The sequence below is a fragment of the Idiotropiscis lumnitzeri genome, chromosome 17, assembly GCF_059441095.1.
Source record: "Idiotropiscis lumnitzeri isolate Australia: NSW breed Sydney's pygmy pipehorse chromosome 17, RoL_Ilum_1.0, whole genome shotgun sequence".
Classification (NCBI taxonomy): domain Eukaryota; kingdom Metazoa; phylum Chordata; class Actinopteri; order Syngnathiformes; family Syngnathidae; genus Idiotropiscis; species Idiotropiscis lumnitzeri.
In genome coordinates, this window is record NC_142407.1 from 15085823 (window position 1) to 15108250 (window position 22428).

A 22428-nucleotide genomic window follows, 5' to 3' on the forward strand; every position below is an offset into this window, starting at 1 on the left:
CTCTCCTTGCACCACAACCCCTTTCACCCCCTTAAATTCCCATGACGCCATTCCCCGGAAAGAACTTGACTGTGAATGAGCAGCGTTATGCTTGCTCAGGATAGGGGTTATGTGTTTTTGTCCTGGGTTTGGATTAGGGTTCAGGTGGGATTGGGGTGTTAAATTTTAGAGGTTTTGGGTTATGGTTAAGGTTTGGGTTTAAGTGGTTAAGGTTCGGGTGTTAATTATATTCTGGTTGCAATATGTGGCTGCTCTGACCCAAAAGCAGAGATGGAGCGTTAGCCCGACAAGGGTTAGCATTGTATTGTTTTACGATTGTGGTTAGGGTTTCGGATTGTGGTGAGTCCAAGAATTTGGGTTACGATTGTGGTGGGTTATGGGTTAGGTTGTTGGAATTTTAGGTTCGGCTCAAACTGCAGTTAGGATTTTTGGGTTTGAGTTAGTGTTTTAAAGCTGACGACATTCCCTAGAAAGACTGACTCTGAATAAAATGCACAGACAATTTGTGCGTGTGTGCACATTCGCCGGGAGCGAGACGTGATTCCCACTCATGGAAACCAGATGTGAAAGGGAAACATGGCGGCTTGATTTGAACACACCACCAAGCATCCCCTTCATTGCTCCCTCACTCTCTCACTCATCGCGACATCCGCGTGTCACATTTCCTCATTGTGACGGAAAAGACTCCTCCTGCGGGGTCAGACCAATTTCTCCCGTTAACTGGGCCATTAAAACGGGAAGCAGGAGAACATTCCGGAGTCCAGATGGAGACGCTCACCTCCTTGGAAAAGAAAACAACTGAATGAAAGATGGTGAATGCTGTGGAATGTGCAGCGCAAGTCGACAGGGGCCACACAGTTTAGGGGGCCCCGCGAACATGGGGGGGGACAGGGGGACCCAACCACATGTGTACTCTGTTATATGCTAAGTGTGGTGGATGAACCCCAGCTGTTAGCATCGCATTTTCCGAAAGGACTGGAGGCAGTAGCAAACACCTATCGTTCCTCTAGCCAAACCCAAGATGACTGACACATGTTTTAACCTACTGGAATCCACTTTTTTTTCTTTTTAGCCCAGAGAATGGGTCATTTTAAAAGGCTATGTAGGCCAATTTGTGGCGTTTATGTGAGCTAGCTTTGATCTATTTTCTTTTAAAAAAAAGCCAAGTAGTGTTAAAGTCACTTTTAAATACTATAACTTCAAACTCACAATTCATGCTTTTCAAACTGTTTTCCTACAGATTGAAAAAAAATATTTTTTTAGAAGTGCATGTATACAACTTATTTTGGCTCGCTAGCTTGCGGAACAGATGAGCAAATTATTTAAACTTAGCATGTTATGTTTCATTTTTTTCAGTTTTTGAAATAAAATGAGCCATTTTAAAGGTGTCTAGGCCAGTATATACAGATTATGTGAGCTCGTTTTGATCGTTCACATTTATTAAGTCAGCTAATTGTCTTAGCTAGCTGCATGGCTAAACTAACTTTTGTTTTTGGGAGATAGAAATATCTTTCCATCCTCTTACAATAATTTAATTATTCACAATTTTCCATATTTAATATCTATAGGCAAAGGGATAAAAAATGTGTTGCGTTATAATATGCATAACACATTTGTTTTAACTGTGCAGTGTGCGTGTTTTCCACCAGAGGGTGCACGCCGTCTATCTGCTTCATCCAAACGGGACGGATGTTTTCTTTTTAGTGCAACCTTTCCTCAATTAATATATCGAATTAAATACAATTTATTCCGATGTAAATGTAATTAAGTATTTAAAATGACACAAGGGGGATTTTTTGTCCATTCTTAGCTATTTCTGGTCGATTCTTGTATCTTAAAAGCCATAAATATCCCAAAACGACCTCACAACACAACATTCGTTGTGTGTATTACGTGCTTCGATGACGAAATTGGAGATTTTGGGTGCGAATGGTTGCACAAGTTTAGTGCAGCGGCGGCTTTAAAAGCTGCAACCCCGCCCATGCGCACTATCACAGGAACGTGGATGTGCACGCGCACGCGCGCACAAAAGTTTGGACTTGCCGTCGTGATTTGTTCCACGCACTTTGTTCCGCTTAACGCTGCGTGGATTTCTTCCTTGAGGAGTGGTGGGATTCTGTGGTTGTTGTTTTATTCCAACCCTGAGCGTGGATCTTAACGAGGAGAGTGGGGGAGGTGGACTCTCTGCGTGAAGGTATGTGGGAGGCATGTTGTGTGCACTTTTTCCCATTTTGTTTTTTCCCCCCCCACACACACACCCACGCACTCCCTCGCGTGTTGATTGCATGTTTCTAAAGTGGTTCTCAAGAAGTTCTGATGAACTTCAACTGGGGTGTGGGGAGACGAGGAAAGTGGGGGAGTAGTGTAAACAATCCGATTACCACGTCACGCATTGTCCCGCAACTTCGGCGCAACCCCCCCCCCCACTCCCATGACCTCCACGCGTATTTTTAATTGTAACGTGTTGTTTTGCAGATTTTTGCGCTTGTCAATCGTGTGACCCCCCCACACACAAAAAAGGCCCCCACATGGACGCGCACCGCGGCGGCGGCAGCGCGCCCCCGGCCGGCCAACAAGTGGTGCACGTCCGCGGCGACTCCCAGAGCGAGCTGGAGGCCCTGTTTAGCGCCGTCATGAACCCGGTCAAGGCCGCCCAGCAGCCCGCCTCGCTGCCCATGAGGATGCGGAAGCTGCCAGACTCCTTCTTCAAGCCGCCGGACCCCCGGACGCACTCCAGACAGGTCGACAACGAGCTCTTGAACTTTTGTCTTCCCAGATTCAACACTTTCCCAAACTCTCATGTGATCCCGATCTCATCCCGAACCCTGTCCTCAACGCATAATTTGAAACCCCTGTCTGGTTTTGAATCTCTAATTTGAAACCCCTGTCTGGTTTTGAATCTCTAATTTGAAAGCCTGAACTTGTCTTGAAACTTTTACCCTGGTTTGAAACCTTAATTTACCTAATCCTGTGTTGAATGCCGAATTTGTAACGCTAATCCTGTTTTGAAACGCGGATCATAATTTGACGCCCACCCTCTCTGGTTTTAAAACATAACTCAGATTTGAAACCTTACGCTAAAACCAAAATATTGCAGGGAAACCGCAACAATGTCTTGAAATCCTAAATTGAAACCCTAAAACTGATCTGAACGCCTAAATTGAAATCCTTATCCTTCCTAAATCCTAAATCGACAACCCTGAGGTTTGAAACCCTAACCCAGTCTTGAAACCTTAACTAAAAACCTTAATTCTGTCTTGCATGCCAAACCCGAAACCCAATTCTTACTTGCATTTTGAACCCCTTACTGTTCCTGAAACACGAACACTTGCTTGAGACCTTCTCTTGAATCCCTAATCCTGCCTTGAATACCTTAATTGAAAACTTCTCTCTGTCTTGAAACCCCAAACATGGTTGAAACTTAATTTAAATCTCAAATTCTAATCTTAATTTAAAATCCCAACCTTTGTTTAAACCCCTAACCAATTTTAAAATCTTTATTTAAAATCCAAACCCCCTGATGAAACCTAATTGAAAACCCTAAAGGTGTCGGACGCTGTCCCTCTTTTTAAATAAGCGTCTGATGGTTGCATTTTTTTTTCTCTGTCAGGCCAGTTCGGACGGCAGCGCGTGCGCGTCCCTCACGCCTCACCACGTGCGCGCTCATTCCTCGCCCGCCTCGCTACCTGTCAACATGCCCGACGCGGCGGCCGTGGCTGCAGCTGTGGCAGCAGCTGCAGCCGCCCCCCCTGTCATCCCTGACGACATGCCTCTGCCGCACGGCTGGGAGATGGCCAAGACGCCCACTGGACAACGATACTTCCTCAAGTAAGAGCATTTGTGTCACCTTACAGTCCAAACCAGATTCCTGTTTTTGAAACCCCAACACTGTCTTAGAAGCCCTAATCTTGTCTTGAAAACCCCAATTTGAAACTTCAATCCTGGTTTGAAACGCAAATCCTGTTTTGGAACCATAATTTAGAACCTTAATTCTGTCTCGACGCACTCACCCAGTCTTGAAAGCCTAATCCAGTTTTGAAAATGGATTTAATTTGGAACTTCAATCTTGCTTTAAAAACCTTAAATTGAAGCACAACCCCTTTTAAAACTCTGATCGAGCCTCGTTTTGAAATCTTAACATGAAACCCCAACCCTTTCTTGAAACCTTCATCCTAATCCTATATTGAAAATCTGATTTGAAACCTTCAACCCTTTCTTGAGCGTGAAAGCCCTAATTTTGGTTAGAAACCTTAATCTTGATTTGATCCAGTCTTGAAGCCCTCATTTCAAACACTTCCCTTAGTTTAATCCCTAATCCCTTCTTTTTTTTTTTTTTAAAACCCTTCATTTGAAAATCTAACCCTCTGCTTCTAAATCCCCTAACCCACGCGTGGAACCCTAATTGGAAACCCTAACACGGTCCCCAAAAAAGACGATCATCTGTGACAAAGTAACACAGCGTCGTTAGTCCGAATAACAAAATGGCAAATTGTCGTGAGTTTCTCCAACACGCACACACGCGTAGACACACGTGTACGCGCACAAGTTGTCGTACTGGTCAATCCAGTCTTGTTCCTTCAAGTCATTGTTGTAACTCGCTCTGTGCGCGTGCACGCGGGGTGTGTCTGTAGCCACCTGGACAAGACCACCACCTGGCATGACCCCCGCCTGACACAGCTGCAGTCCGCCGCCCCGCCGCACCCCAGCCCGTCCCCCGTCCACGCCCACTCCCTCAGCAACCCGGCCACGGCCACCACGCCGCCCAACTGCAATCCAGACGCAGGTATTATTTATCATGAATTGCAATTCATGAAGTCACCACGTGTCGGCGTACTCAAACAGAAATAAATATACCTGAGTGTGTGTGTGTGTGTGTGTGAGACATATATTTGCGGTGTTGAGCTGATTTGATGCTGCATATCCATGAGGTGCGATATAATTCCCGGACATGGAAGTGGAACGATTTAGTTCGACTCAGTTGGATTCAATATGGTGCGGCTAAATTTGAGAGCATCTGATGCAATGAGGTTGTTGTCGTTTGACAAACTTGAATGAACTTGTCGTTCCTGTATATGTGGCCTTTCCTTCAAGGATATATTTCCTATCAAAGACAATTCCATAAGTATCTATTTTTGAAAAAGCTCAAACTAATTAAAAAAACAATAGACGTGCTTCGAAAACTAAATAAAACAAACTAAATTTACAACAAAAAAAATGAACTATAAAGAAAATTCCGAAGCTATTAGCGTCTTTATCACTTTGAAAATTGCATGTAAACGGGCTGCACTTCATAAAGATCAACTTTAACCGACTGAAGGTGGTGGTTTTTTTTTTTTTTTTTTTTTTTTTTTGGGTGGTGAATTGTCCACCATTTTCCTAACGGACGCTTATTGTGAAATGAGTTTAATCGAGTTCATTGGCACCATACGAAGCTCGTCTCTCACTACCATCATTGCAATCGACTTATACCTTGTCGTTTCACGGGGCGTTTCTTTACCCACAATCCTGTGCTCAGAGGACATTTTAAAAAGGAGGGGGGGCAGAGGGGGAGTCATCTTGTGCGTCTTCTTCTGCTCATGTGTACTCTCGCTGCTGTTCAGATGGGCTGCCTGAAGGCTGGGAGCAAGCCGTCACTGCCGAAGGGGGCGTGTACTACAGCGATCACGTAAATAAGAGCACCGCGTGGCTCCACCCGCGTCTTGGTATCGCCGCCACAGTCCAGTATTATTTGGGAGGGAGGTTGTGGGGGGTCTGGAGAGGTGCTTGTTTATCCACTACCATCACCGCAATCGGGAGGGTCGCAAAAAGAAAAAAAAAACTGTTGAATTTGACCTCAAGGATATGAATGATTTTCCCCCCCTTCTTTTTACTCTTAAATTATTATTTTTTTATTGTGTGTGTGTGTGTGTTTGTGTTACAGGCCTGCTGAGCATGGTCATGCAGCAGCGCAAGGAGAAAGAAAGACTGCGATGCAAGCAACAAATGCAGCTCAACACGCAGGTTATTACAACTTTATTTATGCCAGAGGGGCGATTAAAGACGCAGATCGTGGTGCAATTATTGACACTCGTTTACAACATAAATACAAAATAAGGGCATGAGTAAGTACAAAGCGCATGGTGAAATCTTTCCTTTGATGTACAGGATTATTGACATTATTGCACTGGTACTTTCGTTACGTGGAAGTGTAATAAATGTACCATTAGTGGAACACGAGCGCCCTCTAGTGGTAGAAACACAAAGTGCAGTTCGGTTGAATTTGCAGGTACAATTTTACTTTGATGTGCAATACGTTTTTATTGAATCGTTATTTTTGTCTGACCATCACAATTTAAACTCAAGAGACATTTTAAACACATTGAGAGCGTATTTCAACGCCAAGAAAACAAAGCACAGAATATATCGAAAATACGGCGCATATTCTAGCGTCTGTGTACACATCTCTGCTTTTAAGGGCGGTGCATGTGACTTAAGTGTCTCGGTGAGAGCTGTGGTTAACAGCAGCCTCTTTATAATAAAAAAAAATTAGTGTCATTTTAGTTTGTATGAAGCGTGTATATTATATTTGAATGAATCTATCACTGTTGCGTGTTGTAGGACGCAACTGGAGGAGGAAGGAACCAGATGTCGGCTGCCATGGATCATGACAGGAACACGCTTGCCCCATCTGTGGATGTCAGGATCCGAGCTCCCACCTACGAACCCACGCTGAACGGGTGAGCGTCATCGTCGTCGTCTGCGTCATCATCTTCATTATTATTGTGTGACGTGTTTGTTTTATTTGTTCCAACGCAGCGGCGTTCACTCACGCAACGAGAGCACCGACAGCGGCCTGAGCGTCAGCAGCCTGCCGCGCTCGTCCGACCTGGCGCTCGCCTCGGTGGATCACATGGACACCGGTAACGCTTGTCACTAAATGCTAATGTGGAGCACAAACATTTGCAAAGAGAAAAAGTGCTAAGACAGGTTGATGATACAGACATGGAGCAAACTGCTTATAGAAAACGTTATAATTTTTTTTTTTAATAAAATACAGAACATTCCGTCGTAGGTGAGTCCGGCGAGTCGTCGACTTTACAGGACTCGATGCCTGCGATGAGCGAGAGCGAGGACCTGATGCCCTGCATCCCGGAGGGTCTGAGTTCGGACCTCCTGATGGACATGGAGACGGTGCTGTCCGGCTCGCACATGGACAGGGACAGCCTGCTCACCTGGCTATAGAGACGCCATTTTGTGTCTTCTTCAAGAACACTTTGCGTGGATTGTTGACACTAACACGAGAGAGACTTCATTTGCCGACACGTGACAAACGGCCGGCGCTACCCTTGAAATAATCTCACCTTGGGTGGTAAGATCCTGCAATTTTTCCTTTTTGGGGGCTTTTCAAAGAATCCACATGGTCAGGAGACTCTCTGTGTAATTGATCTGATCGCGCTGCTCGGCAGTTATTCATGGGTGCCAATTTACGCAACAGAAATGAACAATACACTGAGAAATAATCCACAAAGTAAAAAATCCTTATTGCAATGGCTCCTCACACCTGTTACTCGTAATAACCACCACGTTGCGCAATAGAAATACAAACCACCTGCAAATCATCCACAGCCAAAACACTCCATGCCATGCATATTATTCATAACTGCCAGCTTGAAAAAAGTAAATGAACAGAATGCCTAAAAATAGTTCACAGCTCCAAAAAAAAATCTCGAAATGAAGGGATGGTGTTAAAGCTTAGAGTGAAGTAATTCCACACATTCGCCGTTTAATGTTGATTGTTGTGGGTTACTCTTACTGAGAGTCGTTCCTAATATTTCCTTCGCCCTATTGAGCCATGCTACAGGGTCAAAATATTAGGAACAGCCGAGGAAACAAATGCACTGAGTGGAGTACTGCCAGCTGTCCCTAATATTATGGTTTCGCCTTCTCGTGTGGTATTTTAGGAGGCGGCCATTTTAAAGCTGTTGAAACTCTTGAAGGTACAGTACAAACTTATCTTGGCAATAAAAAGCGAATGAAGGCTTGTTTTTTTTTCTTGTTTTTTTTATTAAGGCCGCATAATAAACAACATACTAATTGTAGAAGTTGCGGTGTGTTTTATAATCTGATTAGACATGTATCACTCATATCAGCACAGTGCAACACTATCTTATTTATCTTAGGGCGATGCATGACACTCCCTCTCTGGTATATGAATATATATGTAACATAATGAGCTTTATCTATTTACAGAGTTTTGTACCTTTTTATGCATGTGGTTTATATCATTTATTTTATTCTCACTAATTTTTGGAAATGCATAATAAACGTATACTAAGTGCAAACCATGGAAGTTGATTGTATGTGGGTATGTTTAAAATAAAATGCAATTTTAATGTAACTACTGTTTAAATAGCATTTACTCTCGTGAAAGTGTAAAGACAAAGAAAAGCAAGAGTACTCCTTTTAAGATGCCACACACTTAAATTGCAAGCTAGCCTTGAGGGGACATTGACTCTGACCAGAGTTGAGGCATTTTATTGATTATTACTAGTCAAATCGAAACATTTGTTCAAATATATTGACAAATAATTAAAGAAATTAAACTGAATTTGTCCCCTTTTTTCTTACTTCAGTTCAGTGGACATTGTGCCGCTCCTTCTGGTGTGCGTGCCTTCGCCACCTGGGGGCAGTATAGAGTAATACAGACAATTATTTATTTATCGGTTGATTTATCAAATCTTGATGGCCCACCTTTTTGGAACTAAAATTAGATTTTCCTTTTGCCACACAAAATCAACTTAAAACAAACCAATAAAGCTAAATAATGAATAAAATAGTTTGAATGACGCATTGCATTCGGGCTTGTTTTTTTTTTTAAATATTTTATTTATTTTTGTTATACGTCATAACTGACTTCTCGTTGCTGGCTTTCATAAGAAATTAACCCAGTCACCCGCTAACTGACACAAAAGACACACATCCATCTTTTTTCGTGTGAGTGTAAAATAAATATCCAAATCTACAATTATAACTACACACTAACAGCTTTATGCTACGGCGCGTTTTTTTCAAGCGCTTTACTTTAATTAAATTTAACAATGATAATACAATTGTAGCGACGGGGTGCGACTTAAGTCGTCGTTCGTTGGTTACTGTCGTGTCAAGTTTAGTGAAAAATGTGAAATACGATCGACGGTTTCGTTTCATCCGAACCCGGAAGTGTGTCATCTTGGTAGTTATCTCTCCAAGACGGGACTTTCCGCCGCCTGACTCAATCAATTGTCCCACGGTGAGTGTATATACCCCTGTCGGAGTTTTTTTCATTATTCCCCCTTTTTACTATGTGACTAACATAACGTCATTTAGGCGTTTCTTGTTCTCCCCGCGACAAATAAACCAAATGAGTTTGCGGGAGCTAGTAACGTTAGCAGGCCATTTTCTCGTGAGTGTTAGACTATTGTATTTTTTCGTTTTTATCAACATTGCCGTTGGTCAATTTTCGTCAAAAACAACACCAAATGATATAATAATATAGAAAATATGCTTTAACGGTTGGATATAAACGTAAGCGGTTTGTGCATATAACCCATCAAAGAGGGAACCCACCGACTATTATGTTACGAAAATGTCACAGGATTCCACTTCGGTTCGACATTTTCCACGCCAACTTGTACAATTTCAGTTTACGGTCTTCAATCGGTGTTCATGTGACAGTCTCGTCGATTCGGGTCAAGCAGCTGGTTCAGTGTTAAGGTAAATTTGGTGATCCCAAAAATAGAAGTTCCATTAAGATTTACACTATTTAGTTTGACCGATCAATGTGCAACTCGAAAATAGTTTCATTTTGGAATTAATGTTAATCTATCACTTATCAATTCTGCCTTGATGGTGTTTTGGTTGCGTAATTCCTCTCAAAATTGTAATTTATCTTCCACGCAATCTTTTGTAATGACAGGAAACAAGTAATTTCATATGCTATTAATGTGACACGTGGTCAATTCATGTGAAGTTGCTGTTTAAATAATGTTTTGTTTGTTGTGTCTTTTGTATTCCCGTAGGTGCTGTTAAGAGAAATAAAGTTACATTTATTCATTTTATTTTTATTTTACCACCGGGGAGGGGTTTCTCTCATCATGGAGGGCTAGACGCCTCAAAGGAGGTGCACTGAAGGACGAGGAGAGGTTTGAGATGTTTGTAGTCTGTCTGCATGTGTGAGTGTGAGTTTTGATTAATCTCATGCTGCGGTGCCTTGATTTATAATTGCCACGGCGCATTGACGCTAGTTCCCCCTTTGTGGCGTTTTGCAATTTATGATAGCATTGAGCAACTGGAGTTTTGTAAGACGTCCAGCACTTAATTTGGGTTATAAATACTGAACGCCTTGGTTTTGTTTCGTCTAGTAAACTTAAACGGAGAATAGAAATAAACTGCTTGAAGTCTCTTTAGAAAAATTGAAAAGTGCGCTGCGGCTTATCAAAAAATAAAAGTTGAAGCTTCACTGTTAAGATAATGGATGGATGTATTTTAGTATATTTTGTGTTTGACATTGTACCTAACTTTCGTATGGATCCAGGCTGATTTGGTATCTCCCACCCATTTTTTCCTCTCACTCATTTATTTCATTGAGGATTGATAGTGGGTGTGGCTTTTGTTCCTTCGCTTTCGTTTTTTGCTGTCTTCTCTTATTTTTTTTGTGCGAGTGTGAGTGCGTGACACATCTCAAACATCTCCTCCTCATGAGGGGCACCTCCACCTTCCTACTCATCTTCCTCACCCAAAAACATGGAGACTCTCGTTCAACTCAAGAACAATCCGTTTCTGATGAGCCTTTGTCGCAGCTGCCCCCCGCCGGACCTGCAGTATGACAACTCCTCAGGTAGTCTTCTTTGTGTTCCCTCCTTTTCTTTTAGGGCAGTGGTTCCTGAAATCTGAAAATCATGCGGATAGGAGGTTTTGCGTTTCAGCCATAAATTACGCAAAAGAGAAAAAAATAATTGTGTGATTTGTGTTGGGCGCCCTAACGTGCGTTTGGTCCTGCAGAACTGTTCCGCATCTCCACCTTCGCTCGTTTCCCGGCGTCACCTGTCAGCGAGCGGAGCCTGGCGCGCGCCGGCTGGTTCTACACGGGCGTGGGCGACCGCGTTCAGTGCTTCCGCTGCAACGTGACGGCCGAGGGCTGGCAGGCGGGCGACTGTCCCGCTGAGAAGCACCGGCAGATGTCGCCGACTTGCTCCTTCGTGCAGAGCCTGCCGTCCGCCGCCAACCTGCTCTCCTCCTCGCACTCGGCCTTCTCGCCGCTCCGTGTGGCCACCGGCGTACCGGTAAGTTGCCCGCCAAGTCCTAGACGAAACCTTTTTCTTTGCATTTTAATTTTAAAATGTTATTTTATTAAAGTGTATATTATAATCATTACATTGTAAACTTTTATAAAATATATTTTCTGTGGTATATTTATTATTTAGTGTTTTTCTTTTTCTTTCTAGGTTCCCGGTCCGGGCCCGGCAGCACCGAACCCAGCGGGCGGTTCTGGCGAGGAGCCGACGGGCTACCTGAACATGGGCTTCTCGGGTCCGCCGCCGCCCTCCAGCCCGCTGAGCTCTCGCGGTGTGGAGGACATGTCGCACCAGCGGCCCCCCTGCCACAACCCGGCCATGCGGCGCGAGCAGGACCGCCTGGACTCGTTCCACACGTGGACGCTGTCCATCATCACGCCCGCCGAGCTGGCCAAGGCCGGCTTCTACTTCCTGGGGCGAGGCGACCACGTCGCTTGCTTCAGCTGCGGCGGGCAGGTGCGCTGGACTTCAAATACAAGTTGCACAGAAAAAAAAAAACACTTTAATAAATATTAGTTTTATTTGTTGGGAGCAGGCGGGGGGATAAAAATTTTTTTTTTCTCAGAAATACTTCTTTTTACAACAAAAAAAGAATTGAAGAAATGCTTCAAAATTATTATTTTTTTATAACTAACTACTCTCAACTTTTCATCTCAAACAAAACTATTTTCTGGGGGAAAAATGCTTTTATAGAAAAAAAAAGCAGCGATTGTGGACTGTTTTCTCTTTAAACGTAATATTTGTTTGTGTGAAACAAATTTGACAAGTCTATACTCTTGGGGGGGGGGGGGACACTTTTATTAGAATAAATAAGTAAAATAAAAAAAAATCACTAAAATCACAAATTCACAGTAAAAAATTTCCAGCTGTTCGTGTCACCAACAGTTGAGCAACTGGGAGCCGGGCGACCGGGCGTCGTCAGAGCATCAGCGCCACTACCCCAACTGCCGCTTGGTGCGAGGCGACCGCACCGACAACGTGTCGCTGGCAGGCGCGCCGCCCTCGTCGTCTTCGCAGCTGTCGTCCGCCGCCCTCAACAACGTGTCCAACCCGTCCATGCGGCAGAACGACGAGCGGCTGCTCACCTTTGTCAACTGGCCCAATCGCATCCCCGTCAGGCCCGAGCAGCTGGCCAAGGCGGGATTCTACTATGTCGGTGAGAAAGTCAACATGGTCCCAAAACCGTTAAATTATACAATCCAATACTAGTAACTGTTTTTTTCTCAAGAAATCTCGTTTTCTAAGGATAAAACTTTATCTTAGTTTTTTTTGTTTTTTTGCGAGAATATAGAACTATTTAAAAATATAACAATAAAAGGTTTCTTAAAAAAAATGCAACATTTATTGTACTTAGGTCGCAACGATGACGTGAAGTGCTTCTGCTGCGACGGAGGTTTGCGCTGTTGGGAGTCAGGAGACGATCCCTGGGTGGAGCATGCAAAATGGTTTCCACGGTAACGGAAATAAATCAAGACACGCGTGAATGTTGTGCCCGCAAATTAATCACTTCAGTGGTTGTGGTTCAGGTGTGAATATTTGCTGCAGGAGAAGGGTCAAGAGTTTGTGCACCAGATTCAGGCGCGCTTCCCTCGTCTCTTTGAGCAGGTTTGGTTGACGATGCAAAAATGGCACTCCGCTTCAAATATGCATTTACAAAATGCCATTCTGGTCCGTGTTTGTTTCCCAAAAGCTTCTGACAAATGGAGAGAGCCCCTCCAGAGAATTTGTGGATCCGCCAGGTGATTTAAAACTGTCTTTGAAAATCATTTTGTATTTTCATTTTTAAATATTTACTATTGTTTTTTTTTTTTTTGGGGGGGGGGGGTAAAAATGATCAAATTGGATTTGTTTAAAAAAAAGTTGTGATTTTATGAAACCAGGCATTTTTTTTGTTGAGAAAATCTGTGCGTTCCGCAGTGGTGCACCTTGGCCCGGGTGACGAGCGTTGTGAGGACGCCGTGATGATGAACACGCCGGTCATCAAGTCGGCCTTGGAGATGGGCTTCGAGCGTAGCTTGGTCAAGCAGACGGTGCAGAGCAAGATCCTCAGCAGCGGCGAGAACTACCGCACTGTCCAAGAACTGGTCTCGGACCTGCTTAGCGCCGAGGACCAGAAGAGGGAGGAGGAGCGAGAGATGATGGCCGAGGCCATGGCATCAGGTACGCTGAGCAGGACGCCGTTTTGCGGACTCTCTCGTGAACGTACGGCAACTTAGGTTTGTGTTGTTTTTGTCCAGACGGTTTTACGTTTGTCAAGCGACACCAGGTGGCTCTGGTGCAACGGCTCAAGAGTGTGGCGCCTGTGTTGGAACATCTCCGAGAGCAAAATGTTCTGAGTATGTAAACACTCACATATAAGACTTTTCTCAACATTTTTTAGAGAAAACTTTTTTTTTTTTAATACAAAGACTAGTCTTTTTTTTTTTAATGTAAGCCTTGAAAGAAAAAAAATCAATTAAATATTTTTTATAATCTTGAAAAGGTCTTACAATTTTCTGAAACGTGACTTTGGCGATTAAGTTACGACTTCTCATGAAAAGATTAAAAAAATAAATAAAAGAAAAAATTGAATGGACATATCAGTACTTTTTTATTGTTAAGAATAGCCAAATTCTGTCTGTAAAATTAATTTAACTTTGTTTATGCTCATCTTAGGAAAAAATACTCTTAGAATAATAGAAGAAAATTTTAAAATTATTTTTAAAAACGTTTTATTTACATTTCAGAAATATTTTTATATTTTCTTATTTTTGTTTTCTCTTAATTGGATATAAATACTACTTGTGAGGTAATAAATCTCCTGAGAAAATATTTGGACTTTTTTGTAAAAACTCAAAAAAGATGTTTGTTCCTATTAAAAAAAATAAAATACATAAACCAAAATTCTTCAAACTATTTAAAAAAAGCAACTTTCAGTGTTAACTTCCACTTTAAATGTTTAAAAAAAAAAAATCCTTAAATTTCTGACTTCTACATTTTTTTTCTTTTGCTGTCTATACATGTAAAAATCTTGGACTAAAAGTTCCCATTTTTCTTGAAGTAAATAGTTTTTCTTTTCAGTGTGTGTAACTCCTCTCGATATATAAACATGACGCGTACACCCGAGTATAACCATTTTGAGCAAAGAAATTGCACTGCTGATGCATTCTGTTGCGCAGGCGCCGAGGAGTACGGCGGTCTGCAGGCGCAGACGTCCCCGCAGCAACAGACGGCTCGTCTCATTGAGCTGGTCCTCACCAAAGGCAACGCCGCTGCCGAAGTTTTCCGCAACTGGATCCAAAAGAATGACGTGCACCTGCTAAGAGAGCTCATGGGTACAAAAAGACCAGCGACTGCGGTCTCCACTCCACTTTTGTTTTCTTTTTTAATCACATAAAAATGTTTACTTTTTTATGCATGTCACGGAATGTTTTACACTATAGTGATGACGTCCTGTTTTTAGCTCAGTCCAATGAAGCGGCATCCCCCAGCCAGGATCTGTCGGGTCTTCCAATGGAGGAGCAACTGAGGCGTCTTCAGGAGGAGCGAACGTGCAAAGTGTGCATGGACAAGGAGGTCAACATCGTATTCATCCCGTGCGGACACCTGGTGGTGTGCAAGGAGTGTGCGCCGTCCCTGCGCAAGTGTCCCATCTGTCGAGGCCTGGTCAAAGGCACCGTGCGCACCTTCCTCTCATAGAACAAACTTGCGCTCTTAAACCATTGTTGAATGTAACGCGTGGCTTTCTACAAAAGCCCCTTTTCACATAGTACATCTATGAATGAAATGTCACCACTCTAGTGCTTTTGTGTTGAAAGCAGGTGTCACTAAGAATGTTTGTCTGCTAAGTATATCACTCCGCTTTAGTATGTTAATGCAGAGATTAAATGCATGGACAATTCATTGCCAGTCAGGACTCGGAAACCTTAAACGCTGAACAGAAAGAGACAAAATTCACCGGCTTTCAAGAAATGCAAGTGTCTGGTGTTCTGTTTGAAAATTGGTCAAAATTAAGGCTACGTTGATGCTTTTTACGCATGATAGCAAGCGATCCAGGTAAAAAGCTCAGTGTGAAAGGGGCTCGCTAATGTTTCATGAAGAAGTAGGCTACTCTTAGAACAAGAACAGATGCAAATGTCTTGATCACTGGTTTGTACAGAGGAAATAAATGTGTCACGCTTCTGCTAATTTATGTGTTATGAATACAAACAGCAGTACATCCATGTTTGGTTTATACAAATATTTATTAGCACCCAAGTCTTTTGCACCATTTTAGATGATTCCAATCTGTAAGAAACAGAAAGGAAACATTAGCTGCAGAAATATAATGGTGACTCAACAATGTCAACAGTTTATGTCCTGGCATCAGTGGTTCCTTTGAGACGCAATCACTAACAGTCAGATGGATAAGTTTGTCATCACACGCTCAGGACTGACTCATATCACCTAAAAAAAAGTAAATAAAAATTCACCTTGTTTGCGACGTCCAACGCGTCATAGTCTGGCGCCAGGCGGACGTATGCTTTCTTCTCACCGTCCGGCCTGAAAGGAAAACCCTTGTGATTAAAACTCACAGATTCTGGTGCTTTTGCCCAAAGCGTCGTGTGAACATAAGCACCTGATTAGCGTGTTGACTTTGGAGACGTCAATGTCGTAGAGTTTCCTGACTGCGTGTTTGATCTGGTGCTTGTTGGCCTTGACGTCCACGATGAACACAAGCGTGTTGTTGTCCTCGATCTTCTTCATGGCCGACTCCGTGGTCAGCGGGAACTTGATGATGGCATAGTGATCCAACCTGGACAACGCCGGACATTTATTAGTCCAAATCTCTACAATGACACGTTTGGCATGACTTTGTTCATCTTATTGTTTAGGTGCATCAGTCAGATAGAAGCTGGACACATGGGATGTTCATACTTTGATCGCTTTTAAGCATCATTTGCACCACTTTGTCACCATTGGGCAGGCTCTTACTTGTTCCTGCGAGGGGCACTCTTGCGGGGGTACTTGGGCTGCCTGCGCAGACGGAGGGTCTTGGGGCGACGGAAGGTGGGAGAAGTCCTGATCTTCTTCTTCTTCTGGCTGTGGACACCTTTGAGAACGGCCTTCTTGGCTTTAAGGGCCTTCGATTTGACTTCCGTCTTGATGGGGACCGCTGAATAAAAATAAAAGGCATGACATGTGCCACGAAATAACGTCCAACGGATACGAAATATTGGAAGGAAAGACACGTGACCGTTTACAGCAAACGAGATTGATAAGCTAACATGCTAATCCTGAAGCGAACACGCAATGCTTCACCCCAAACAGACATTAATATTAGCAACAAACTACACTCAATACAAATAGACAACATTAGGCAGCTTCATAAACAATCGACAGAAATATAAACAAGTCGAATTGTGAAAATTAGCTAAGTGACTAAACTACTAAGTTTTAGTGCAGCGTAGCACGTTCCCAAAAATTCACACGCCGGTAAACTTGCACGCGTTGTTTAACAAGATTGCGAGTCTTCAATTGGCATATTTAGATCTTATCATGAAGACGTGTGTTTTCTTGTAGTCTTTTATACGTTGAGCTACCGTCAAAGCCGCATATTTGTTGAAATTTGAGCGTTGAAAATGTTCAGACACACGAACCTGCCTTCTTCACTTTCGGGGCCATGTTGGAGAAAGAAAGATTGCTCAGGGTTACCGGGGCTAGAATGCAGGGGCGAGATTGTATTATATTATCGCGATACTTGGTCTTCTTTACGCGGTGACGTCATCACTACCGCGCGGATGACCAGTGTGGTGTTGTAGTGCTGTGGGAAATTTTAGTGACTCGTTAAAGCAGTGCTACCTTTTTCTCACTAAATTATAAGAGACAGCTTTACTGTCAAAGCGTCACAATTACTTATTTTACGCAAGGACGAATACCGCATTTGTGGATGGCAAGAAACCGGAATTTTGATAGATTGCATCCACTCTGGATCAAGTCAGGGATTTTGATGGGCTGCTATAGCCACAAAAACAAAATGGTAAAGGACTTCTCACCTGTTCCATATGCGCAACCACCCGAGCTTGGAAACAACACCCAATATAGTTAAAACCAATTGCCCCCCCCCAAAAAAACAGCCTAAATAAATTCCTTTAGTCCTAAACAGCCTTTGTGACTGCAGACGCTACACTTAGCGTCAAGTTTATGATTTTGATGGCTTCCAATTGCCACAAAAACAAAATGGCATTGAATTTTTCACCCGTTTCACACTCTACCCTTTGCCAGCTTCCAAATGAAAAATCAGATTCTCAGATATTGGAATAAATAAAGGTAAAACTATCCAACATTTGCATTTTCAAGACAGTGTTACCATCAATCACTCAAGAGTCAGAGAAAAATCCACATTTCAATACATTTTTTTCTTTATTTAGAAGTACAAAGAAAAAACAAAACAAAAATATTTCCCCAATTCCATCTTCTACTCTCCCTGTGCCTTGTTCCTCTTCTTTTTTCTGCACAGATGACAAAACATTGAGTCCGAAGAACTCCGGGGTGATAATCATGCAAGTCACACTGTTGTCTCACCTGACTTGTTTTTTTAGAGAATTTGCTGTTTTTTTCTCACGCTTTTCTGCATTTCCGGAACTTTGGTGCTTTTTCTGGACTTTTTGGGGCGGTTTCTTCATGAGGAAACGCGGCGTGGTGCAAATGGTGCTCCGACTGGGAGGTTTCTTTTCCAGCTTCCTCTTCAATTTGCTTTAATAACAAACACAAAAAATGTCACTTTAACTGCGAACATGTGGAATAAAAAAGACTGAGTGTAAATATTGTTTGTACCTGTGTATCTTCTTGAAGCCAACCATGTAGTCCGGTACTGGACAGCCGGCTTGTTTAATAACATTAGCAATGCTAGCGGCGGAATAGGACATTTATCATTTAGGAACCTGGATCAGTTTTGAACATAGCCTATTGTTTCCAACACTGTGATCGTACCTTCGCAGGAGTGGCTTGTCGTTCTCTGTGAAGAATGTGATGGATTTCCCTCGATGGCCCGCTCGGCCCGTGCGACCTAAGGGCATTGGGACTAATTAAGCAGCTAGTAAAATATATCCCACGTCTATGCTGAGTTTCCTTTCATTTTTAAAATAGTGCAGTTCATTCCAGAATGTTGGTAGGTATGTCAGAGAAAAAAAAACACAATGAAGAGGAGATTACATGTAAAATTGGCTTCAAAAGAACATTAAAATACAGAAAATTTATTTTTAAAAAAATAAAATAAAAACCATAACAAATTTGTATATATTAGCTTCAATTGAAAATCTGTAGAATCATTTTGGACATTTTTGCAATGTAAATATAAAGCATAGAAAAACACTCGGAAATATTTAGACATCCTATAAGTATCTTATCTTTCGCGTGAGACGAGTCAAAATTCATGTCAATGTTACTGACCTATCCTGTGAATATATTCGACAGCGCTGGTTGGGAAATCGTAGTTGAGCACCAGGTTGACGCCTTTGAAATCGATTCCTCGGGCCATCAACGCCGTGCAGATAAGCACCCAGATCTTTCCGCAGCGGAAACTCTCCACCACGTTGTCCCGCTAAAAGAAGATGAGGCAGGTTAGTGCCATTCTGTCACATCGATGACCTGTTTAAAAAAAATAAATAAAACATACCTGTTGTTGAGTGCGCTCAGCATGGATGACGTCTACGTTGATGCCCTCATAGACGAGCTCGTGGAAAAGCTCCCTCGCTCGCTCGATGGACTGGACGAACACCAGCACAGGCGGCATGAAGCCCTGAAAACACAACGCCCAAAGCTTGGATCAGTGTTTTTATTTCATTTAGAATTATTTTGACATCATGAAGTGGCGTTCAAACCTTCTTGATGATGTCACGCACAGCCACCAGCTTGCCGTTCTCCGTGCCGACAAACAGCAACTCCTGCTCCACGGAATCCACCGCCGTGTTCCTAAATACGATTCATGTCTTGATGAGTCATTCGTCACTTCAATTCATCCAACTCTGCATTAAGTACTTTTTAAAGACTACACTGTACCATGCAAATTAATATTACAAAAAAAAAACTAACATGTTATGTACTATGTTAAACAAAAATGCTATTGATACTACTATCAACGCTATTTCTGGAAGTTCATCAGTGTTGCGTGTCCTGCAGCCGTACCTGTGTCCGATGTAGACTGAGACGAGATTATCCAAATTGAGACGGCACCACTGTTCCACATCTAGCGTGCAGGTGGCGCTGAAGAACGCACGGCGCACCTTAGCGCTGGAGCACGCCAGGAAAATGGCAGCCAGCTGTTCCCTGAAGCCTGTCTTGCCATCTTCAAACAGCTTGTCCGACTCGTCCACCACCAGCCACTCCACGCTGACCACACACACGTGCAAAAAAAAAGGAGCATCATTTGAAAACATGCGCCCATGACAGGACTACACGGGGCGCCACACTCTGAAACTTGATGGAAAAGACAGCAAAAGTGGTTTATTGTGGAATTTGACATGTTCACTCATCTTTTAAAATGTAGTCATAATAATAGCTATACAATATCGTGTAAAAAAAAAAATCAATGAAATAAATATAAAAATACCTTTAAAAGAAATAACTACAATTTAAAAAAATTAAATAAAAAAAAGTGCAGGCTTAGATTAAAAGAAATGGAAGTTTAATTAAATCATTTTAGAAATGAAGGAAAAATCAACAATGTTCCAATGAGTTAACATGAATGAATGCCAAATGCAAGAAAATGGCTGCCGGCGTTACCTGCTGAGGTCAATGGCGGGAGGATCCTGTTTGAGCAGGAAGACAAGTCGGTTGGGAGTACTGATCAGGACGTCTGTGTGGGATGCAACATAAGTGCATAAGAAAATGTACTCTTTATATTCCCACTTTTTAAACATTTTTTTCTCACTTTCAGCACACGTTACCGAATTTTTTGTTGGACTGGGGTCCGAACTTGTTGGCCGCCACCGATGCTTTGTCTAGGATGCGAATCCGGAAGCCGGTACCCTCAGACAGGCGCAGCATCTCCCTGTGGGTCTGACAAACAAATTGTTAGGTAGACTTAAACAAATTGTGATGGTGACTTTATTTTGAAGGTTCATTGATGAGTTACCTGGCTGGCGAGCTCTCTTGTTGGGGAGATGATGACGGCCCTGAAGCCGAGATTGGCGGGCTGCTTCAGGTGTGCGAGCAGAGGGAGGCAGAAGGCCAGCGTCTTGCCCGATCCCGTCGGGGCGCAGGCCAGGAGCTCACGACCCTGTTGGCCGCACCGTCATGATGTCACAGACGAACATGTGAATGTGCGCGTTTGTACTCACGTGCATCATGAGCGGAATGGCCTGCATCTGAATAGGCGTGGGCGCACTGAGGCCGGCGTCGCGCAGGTTCTGAAGGAGCCGCGGCTCGAGCTGGTACTCGGACTGCAGCTCCTCAAAGGTGCACACGGGGTCCGGTGTGTCGCTGCCGTGCGCATGGATGTGATGACGAGAACGCAGACGGTTGACCTGAAACATATTCACTGGAATCGTAAGTGATCCATAGCAGGAGGGCTTACACAAATGTCATCCATTTTAAAAAGTTGAGATGATGAAAAAACTAAAATGTGTACAAAATAGATGAACACAAAAATTATACACTATAATAATAATGTCAATATATTAAAAATATTGGCTGTCCACTAAATGAAGAGTCTGACCTTCTCCCGATGCAGCTGTTTCAGCCTTTTCACGGATGACTTCTTCTCCTTCTCCTTCCCTGGAAGGTTCTGGATCTTCCCATCCAGTGAAGACATCCAGGTGATCCCATCTTGCTTTGAATTGTTGACATTACCTGCAAAACATTGAATAATAATAATATTCCCTTTATTAGTCCCACAATGGGGAAATTCGAGATTCGAACCCAGGCCTCCTGGGGAGACTGGGTCCTGAACGCGGCGCCTTAGACCACTTGGCCATCCTGGCAGAATCTTAAACTAAAAAAAAACTAATAATAATAATAATAAAACCATGGCTTGGCGCATTTTTCTCTCAAGTTAAATCTCTGTGAAAAACAACAAATATTACTGCAGCTTGCTGAGCAGTTATGACCGTCTTCTTCAAGAATAAATAAAGTTGAATTGATTCTGTTTACAGTACACTAGAAGGAGCCATACTACTAATGCATGAAGTCACGATGAACAACGTGTTTAATTCATTTTTTATTTATTATCTTGTAAAGTTTAATATTATTATGATTACAATATTAAGGACATACAAACCTACTGTACTGCAAGAGGCTCTGGAATCCATTAAAAGCAATGTTACCTGTTATCTTTTTTGTCGTCTTTTTCTTCTTCACCCTCCTCTCCTCATCCCGTCGCTTTCTTTTTTTGGCCTCGGCGTCGCTCTTTTCATCCTCTTCGTCGCAATCTCGGTCCTTTGCTGTGCTCTGCACTCCACTGGTCACGCCTGCGCCGAAGTAATCGATCGCAGAGAGCTGCTCGGACGACGCGTTTCCAGCATGCGCCCTGACAACCTTAAAATAAAACATAAACGGTCGAAATGTGCACATTTCCCTGTTGTATTAAGTGTAACGTGACATTATTATTATTATTCGTAAGACATCTCGAAAAACGATAATGATGGATGATAAGCGAACCGCGTTGACACGAGTAGCCACATTTGTAACGAATAGTCGCACTTTTTATCCAATAAATCATTTTTTTCGTCAAAACAAATCAGCTAAACACAGCAAAGGTACCTTGAAGCGAGAAGCGTCCTGGCCAAACCTTTTCAGGTCAAATTTAGCTCCAGCTCCGAGTTTCCGAAACAACTCGAAGGCATCCATCTTGGATTGTAGGCTCAGCAAATAGACATGCGCATAACGTTTGCGTGTCCTCTTCTTCTTCTGTGGTGTTCATTAGTGGTCGGCCAATGTGTTTAGTGGTTCATTTCCGCCACTAACTGGGTTGGGGTTTACACCGCGCATGTGCAAATAAATAGAAATTAATACATAAATTAATTCCTCGAATGTTGGCCCAAACTGTTCTACTGAAGAGACCTAACAGTGGGAAGTCCGAATTCTACTTCTTTATTTCATTAACCGAACTGCATAATTGCCTAAGTCGTTGTTGAAAGTTCACAGAGAAATAATAAAA

General features: G+C 42.8%; 4 protein-coding genes and 1 non-coding gene across 8 annotated transcripts; 2 read left to right on the forward strand and 3 right to left on the reverse strand.

Moving 5' to 3' along the window:
* Positions 1–1978: 1978 nt before the first annotated feature.
* Positions 1979–8377, forward strand: LOC148320509 (transcriptional coactivator YAP1-like). 3 transcript variants are annotated; one of them, XM_088280132.1, is made up of 9 exons: positions 1979–2194; positions 2476–2741; positions 3611–3828; positions 4632–4783; positions 5601–5702; positions 5921–6000; positions 6598–6716; positions 6796–6899; positions 7052–8377. In XM_088280132.1, the coding sequence occupies exons 2-9, from the start codon at positions 2529–2531 to the stop codon at positions 7219–7221; spliced, it is 1158 nt and encodes a 385-aa protein (XP_088136258.1). In that variant the 5' UTR covers positions 1979–2194; positions 2476–2528; the 3' UTR covers positions 7222–8377. The 3 variants fall into 3 exon arrangements, with proteins under 3 accessions (XP_088136258.1, XP_088136256.1, XP_088136257.1); XM_088280130.1 differs by lacking the exon at positions 5601–5702 and having other exon boundaries at positions 7037–8377; XM_088280131.1 differs by lacking the exon at positions 5601–5702.
* Positions 8378–8947: 570 nt separating this feature from the next.
* Positions 8948–15479, forward strand: birc2 (baculoviral IAP repeat containing 2). 2 transcript variants are annotated; one of them, XM_088279656.1, is made up of 13 exons: positions 8948–9268; positions 10038–10160; positions 10616–10855; positions 11020–11300; positions 11463–11768; positions 12198–12468; positions 12667–12766; positions 12839–12917; positions 13003–13051; positions 13230–13472; positions 13550–13648; positions 14471–14626; positions 14755–15479. In XM_088279656.1, exons 3-13 carry the CDS (start codon positions 10762–10764, stop codon positions 14988–14990), a joined length of 1914 nt encoding a protein of 637 aa, XP_088135782.1. In that variant the 5' UTR covers positions 8948–9268; positions 10038–10160; positions 10616–10761; the 3' UTR covers positions 14991–15479. The 2 variants fall into 2 exon arrangements, with proteins under 2 accessions (XP_088135782.1, XP_088135783.1); XM_088279657.1 differs by lacking the exon at positions 8948–9268 and adding an exon at positions 9330–9732.
* A 37-nt stretch (positions 15480–15516) lies between these two features.
* rpl23a (ribosomal protein L23a) lies at positions 15517–17050 on the reverse strand. Its single transcript, XM_088279659.1, has 5 exons — positions 16931–17050; positions 16266–16446; positions 15910–16086; positions 15764–15833; positions 15517–15578 (listed from the first exon to the last, which is right to left on the reverse strand). Exons 1-5 carry the CDS (start codon positions 16953–16955, stop codon positions 15564–15566), a joined length of 468 nt encoding a protein of 155 aa, XP_088135785.1. The 5' UTR covers positions 16956–17050; the 3' UTR covers positions 15517–15563.
* LOC148320512 (small nucleolar RNA Z17) lies at positions 16165–16237 on the reverse strand. Its single transcript, XR_015839662.1, has one exon. It is a non-coding gene; the product is annotated as a small nucleolar RNA Z17 (small nucleolar RNA).
* Positions 17051–17674: 624 nt separating the features above from the next.
* ddx52 (DEAD (Asp-Glu-Ala-Asp) box polypeptide 52) lies at positions 17675–22195 on the reverse strand. The gene is made up of 15 exons (XM_088280129.1): positions 22032–22195; positions 21596–21806; positions 20989–21122; positions 20612–20797; positions 20407–20550; positions 20219–20330; positions 20055–20127; positions 19458–19661; positions 19154–19244; positions 18949–19071; positions 18723–18873; positions 18264–18339; positions 18108–18179; positions 17856–18026; positions 17675–17782 (listed from the first exon to the last, which is right to left on the reverse strand). The coding sequence occupies exons 1-15, from the start codon at positions 22116–22118 to the stop codon at positions 17749–17751; spliced, it is 1869 nt and encodes a 622-aa protein (XP_088136255.1). The 5' UTR covers positions 22119–22195; the 3' UTR covers positions 17675–17748.
* Positions 22196–22428: the final 233 nt, after the last annotated feature.